General features: G+C 32.2%; 1 protein-coding gene across 1 annotated transcript; it reads left to right on the top strand.

Annotated features, from left to right (window-relative positions):
- Window positions 1-819: 819 nt before the first annotated feature.
- Window positions 820-2,112, top strand: LOC149231411 (carbon catabolite repressor protein 4 homolog 1-like). Its single transcript, XM_089381630.1, has one exon. The coding sequence runs from the start codon at window positions 820-822 to the stop codon at window positions 2,110-2,112; it is 1,293 nt and encodes a 430-aa protein (XP_089237756.1).
- The last annotated feature ends 4,129 nt before the right edge of the window (window positions 2,113-6,241 follow it).

Below are 6,241 nucleotides of genomic sequence, written 5' to 3'. Positions count from 1 at the left end.
TGTACAAACACAAACTTAAGAGGGTCAAAGCTATCTGTGCAACATGTAATGTATTGTCCTTTGGTGGATCTCATTCACCTCAAGGGAAACTATGTTGTACAATGACCTCACTTTATATAAAAAATACAAAAAATACTTAGAAAATTTAGAAAAAAAAAGAAGTAAACATACTCTAATTTTGTAGAAAAATAAATGGCAAACAGTAAACCTACCTTATTTACAGAAAATAATAGAAAGTAGATGTACATTTTTCGAAAAAAAAAGTAAAGAATAACAAATAACCCTATTCTAATTGTAGGAGAGGAAAAGAAACAAGTAAAGCTAGTTTAATTGCATGAACATTTCCGTAAACTTGAACAAAATAGAGTTTATTCCATATACATTTAGTTGCCAAAATACGAGTAAGATTGCCAACTTCGTTTCAAAAATATGTTTTTTTTTTTAATATTTCAGTCTTTCCGAAATTATCCAAATGCCGACGTTTTAACCAAGCTCGAAGTTCAATAGTTTTTTTTGGTTTAACATACAACATATTTAAGCTATATATACAAAAAGCTTATGGAGCACTAATCCATCTCTTCTGTTTATTGAGGAGCGGGTAAAATCACGGATCCATATCTTCCATTTATAGAGCAGAGCATCGATCTTAACCCAAAAAAGAAAATTTGACTGGTACGGCTTATTAAAAAGTTGAGTTCACAAGAAGTCAAAGTCGTAAGGCTAAGAAAGCTCGTTTGAAAGTGGTAACAACGCTAAAGCTGGTAGAACATAGGAGGAGAAGTTGTTGGTATCGAAGGGGAATTACAGTTACTGGCAAAAATGAAATTGAAAAGGGTTTCCATAGAACCTATTGTTGATATAACGCTGAGTGTAAAAGATGTGGTAGACGGTCATTTCAGGGATGACGACGAGGATTTAAGGAGGCAGAGATGGTATTGCGTCCATAGTGTTGGTGAATGCATTTCTCCAAACAACACTCATACGTTGTTGTCTGCCTCCGAGTCTTATAAACCCAACACGCAGGACGTAGGCAAGGTATTACTTCTAGAAGTTGAAGGAAAGGGGTTTTTCGTTACTGAGCCAGTTATTCCATTTCCCCACCCCGTTCCTAGGCGAATGATTCAACTTTACAACGACAGGTATGATAGAAGTTTGAGGGGTCCATCATTCAGAGTTGTGACATACAACATTCTGGCGGACGTGTATGCTACTTCAGAGCAGTTCCCCAACTGTCCTCCATTCGCGCTCAGATGGGAAAATCGCAGACAAAACTTGTTGAAGGAAATATTAGAGTGCGACCCTGACATCATTTGCCTCCAGGAGGTACAACAGAACCATTTTTCTGATTTTTTCCATCCAGAATTGGCCAAATTAGGATATGAAGGGATGTTTAAGCGAAAGCAGAGAGAAGGCAACATTCCAACTGTTGATGGTTGTGCAACGTTTTATAAACTGAATCAATTTGACTTGATAACTTTGTGTTGGATTAATTTGAGATATAAAGACAACATTGCCCTGCATGTCATCCTTTCCATAAAAGAAACTAGTGAACGTCTGTGCATAACCAATACCCACATCCATGCAAATAATGAAAACAGTGATGTAAAGCTATGGCAGGTCTACTACTTGCTCAAAGATTTGGAGAAGTTTGTCCACGATATTCCTGTTGTACTATGTGGGGACTTCAATTCTTTGTCCGGAAGCGCTCCCCACTCACTTCTTACCAAAGGCTATGTGGATCCCTTACATGAAGAAATTTCGGATTATGATCCATCCATTAAACTCATGTTTCGTCATAGAATACCTTTAGCAAGTGCTTATTTTAAGTATTCCCGATGCAATCTTCCCCTACAAGACGCGTTGAAGAAAATGGATGGTAAAACGGGGGAGCCGCGTTTCACTACCTTCATTGAGAATAGCCGAGGGAAATTTCAGGGAACGTTAGATTACATTTTCTACCATGCCACGAAGTTGAAGTTGGTGTCGTTACTGGAGTTAATTGACGAGGAGGACGTGAAGTACCGTGCACTTCCTTCGGTTAATCATTCTTCCAATCATATCCCAATTGCAGCCGAGTTTAGTTATATCTCCACATCGAAACCAGCAGCATAACGAAATATGCAACTGAAGAGTTATGGCCAAAGCCACCGATACCAATAGAAAACTGAGGAAGCGAAATGTTCCTAGCTATTGGTTCTTAGTGGCTGTAAAATTGTGGAGTAATTTCTGTTTTTAAATCGCTGAGATGAGATAGAATCAATCATCGTTCAATTTTGATTTTTAATTGATGTGATTATTTAAAATCATGTTATTCTCACAGTGTGATTATTCTCTTTGATTTAGAAATTTGATTATTGGAAACATGTTATCCTAACATTATGATTCAGTAAAAAAATATATTCTATATATATATATTAATTTTTTCAATAGTTTTGATAATTGCTTAAGCTGATTTGGATGTATTTTAGTATTTTTTTTTTTACTTTTATCATTTCGATCATTTTTATGTTTTTTAAATTACAATCATGCTCATGTTTTTTAAATTACAATTAATGAAACTTCGAGAAAAATAAAAGTGTATTTATTTTATTAACAATATAAATAAATAAGTTTAAACTATATAATTCTTTTCATGTTTTTAAATTATAATTAATTAAATCTTAAAAAAATGTATATATTTTATTAACCATATAAATAAGTTTAAATTATATAATTGAAAATGTATGAGAATAACTCAATTTTATAAAAAAATGATTTTTTTTTGTTTTTTTGTTTACCTTATCATCCTCTCATCTTTATTCAAGTACCAATTTCAAATCCCCTGACCTATAAACCCAACACCTCTATCTCTGGAGTATAGACAATGCCTTCAAAGAAATATATGTTAATGGTTCAATAAAATGTTTAAAGCTAGAAATTTATTCATCGATTTTCATTAACATAAAGAGCACAATATTATGATGCACTCTTATGCCTGGTGTCTTATAAAATATAATCATCTAAAATCATTGTGTAGAGTATGAGAACTTTATAGTATAAAATGGTATTTTTGCTATAAAAAAAAATGAAAGCCTTAAATCCATAGATAGGTGAGAAATGCTAAAGCTCAGACTAAATGCACTTGTCTTTGTCTAGTTTGTCTTCTTGTGAATTGACAATGGAAGAATTTGTAAAACAACTTATCCCCTTATCTCTCATAATATAGTTTCAAATTTTGAAATAATTTTGATAATCTCAAATTTTGGAATATTTGAATAATAAAAAAGCAAATCAATTGTATAACTTTATTTTTATAATATTTTTCTATTCATAATCCTATATAATTCCTAATTTATTTTTCCCCTTCGTACTCCTAACTCATAAAAGCAACATGCTCCTAAATTTTAAATGAAAACACTACAACATTGCTCCTAAATTTTAAATGAAAACACTGAAACATTGCTTCAAATCACCTTAGGAATTTCTTTGTTGTGTTGTTGGTAAGTAGCTATATTAGCACTCCTCAGTGGTTTTGATAGGCTTCCCTTTCCCTCCTCGATTTAAGTTATTAGAATCATTTATTTCTTGATTGTATCCTTTTTTTGTTTATATTAATAAGATTTCAATTTTTTCTTTTTTAACCATGTTTAAAACTTAACAAAAATTAATTTGATTTTAGATCATATTAAAAAATTATTTCTTAATGTGTTTGTAAGTAGTTGGATTAACTGAATTAAGTTCTAATTTAATAAGAAACAACTTATAAACATCTAAATCGTTAAAATTATTTTATAATGAATTTAATAAAAAACAACTTAAACACCTAAATCATTACAATTATTTTATAATAACATTATTTTTTGATATTTTATCCCCAATCAATTACGCTTTAAAAAATTGAACTCCCATAACTTGAGAGAATCCCTTACCTGAGGAAATTTTGGATTAGTTTCCTCATTCAATACCTTAAGAAAACACTTATCTTTCCTATCCCTGATGTAATATTCCCATAGAAGACCTGTTGAAGAAAATTGTTGGTCAAACAGGGGAGCCACGTTTCACGACATTGTCAGGAATCGTGGAGGCAATTTTTAGGTGACGTTGGATTACATGTTCTACAGTGCCACGAAGTTGAAGGCAGTGTATTTACTAGAGATTATTGATGAGGAGGAGGCGAAGGACCGTGCACTTCGTTCGTTAATCATTCTGCCAATCACATCCCAATTGTAGCCATGTTTAATTACACCCCCGCATGAAAAACTGCAATGAAAGGAAATATGCATCTCAAGGGTTATGACCATAACTTTAGATAGAAAAATGAAGAACCTTGTTAAATGAATGAAAACCTGCAATGAAAGGAAATATGCATCTCAAGGGTTATGACCATAACTTTAGATAGAAAAATGAAGAACCTTATTAAATGAAATGTTCCCTGTTGTTGTTTGATAGTCACGGTAAAATTGTGTGGTAATTTATGTTAATTTTTTCTTTACTAAAAATTAGATAGGCACAAAGAATTGTGCATTTTTTTCTTTTTTATTTCTCCTATTATGTTCTTAGTTAAATGGATATTATCACTAGAACTAAATTATGTATGACTAAAATTAAATGGTATCTTTCTACAATTAAGTGAACTTTCTATAATCCTATATTTTTAAGACAATGATTCCTTTTTTTCTTAGAAAGTGTGCAATGACTCTCCCTAGGTAGCATTCCACTCCACTCATATGTAGGCATTTTAGTTTACCTTTGTGCATGTGATACAAAGTTATATATATATATATATAATTGTGCTAAACCACAATGTTGATATCATTATGATCTATAAGCATTGGACCAAGTGTGGTCATTGTCACGGTAGTTGTGTGGGATGTGAAGTCGGCTAGAGGGGAGATTTGGTTAGTGGAAAAATTAATTCTTGCTGGTTATGAGCATCTTATCTCCATTGTGTGCGTTCTCATTGTCATGGTAGTTGTGTGGGATTTGAAATTGGCTAGAGGAGAGATTTGGTGAGTAGAAGAATTAATTGTTGTTCGTTATGAGCATATTATCTCCATTGTGTGTGTGGTCATTGTCATTGTCGTGGTAGTTGTGTGGGATGTGAGAATGGCTAGAGGGGAGATTCGCTTAGTGGGAAAATTAATTCTTGCTGGTTTTGAGCATCTTATCTCCATCGTGTGCTTCGTGATAGACTTAGTTTCATAAACTACATAAGTAAATATGTTGGAATGATTTTTTTCTCTAAATCTCCCTGAGAAGAAAGTGTATGTACCCATTCCTAAGTGCTTAATTGTAAATACAGGGCCTTTTTTTTAAGAAAATGTGCAAAGTGATGTGAAAAGAATATATGAATAAATAATATAAGGAAAAAAAGGCACATATATATAAATATACCTAGAAATAATTGAATGTTGTAAATAAATATTAATATATACATCTGTGAAACAATAAACAAAGTAGAATATTGTAAGACTCTTCGATGAGTTATAGCCAAATATTGGGAACCACCTAAATTTGAAAAAAAAAACATTACCCCTATTTACCATTACAGGGTTTCAAGATACCTTTCATATTGACAAAATGTTCTCTTTCTTGTATATAAGGTAATGTTTCATGATAATAACAAAAGTAAGAAATTCTAATCAGCCACTCCAGGGGCTTGATAAACTGAATTAAATCTCAACATTGAAAAATTGTTGTTTTCCTGAAATTATATAATAGAAGATACAAGTACAAAATACCAGGGAAGTTATAAATGATGTAGGCTTGACAGTTTCTTATGGAATGGTGCACTCAGGCCATGACCTTTAACGACATATAGGTTAGGTGTGTAATATACAAAACCATTTACTTTCATTAAAAAAGAAACTATATGGTTTGTTTTCAAGGAAATATGTAACAACCCTGGTGAAAATTCCATGTAAAAATATATAAATATCACAGGTGATGGGACATGCATTCTAAGTTGTAAAAATATATTAAAGAGGAAAAAAAGTATTTTGGCGCATTTATTTATGAAACTAATGGAAATTAGGAGAAAAAGGAGGTGAAAGGTCACAAGTTGTATGTGAGGAGGAAAATGAAGGAAAATAATGGAAATTAGGAGACAAAGGAGGTGAAAGGTCACACGTTGCATGTGAGGAGGAAAATAATGGAAAATAGGAGAAAAAGTAGCTGAAAGGTCACAGGTTGCATGTGAGGAGGAAAATGAAGGAAAATAATGGAAATTAGGAGAAAAATGAGATGAAAGGTCACAGGTTGC

Source organism: Pinus tabuliformis, chromosome J (assembly GCF_031772625.1).
Source record: "Pinus tabuliformis cultivar Carrire ecotype Pingquan chromosome J, CPIR1, whole genome shotgun sequence".
NCBI lineage: Eukaryota > Viridiplantae > Streptophyta > Pinopsida > Pinales > Pinaceae > Pinus > Pinus tabuliformis.
Note: the sequence above shows the minus strand (reverse complement) of the source record. Positions and strands in the feature narration are given on the sequence as shown.

Excerpts from the sequence above, each read along its gene's own strand:
- LOC149231411 (XM_089381630.1), top strand. The coding sequence starts at position 820 with ATGAAATTGAAAAGGGTTTCCATAGAACCTATTGTTGATATAACGCTG.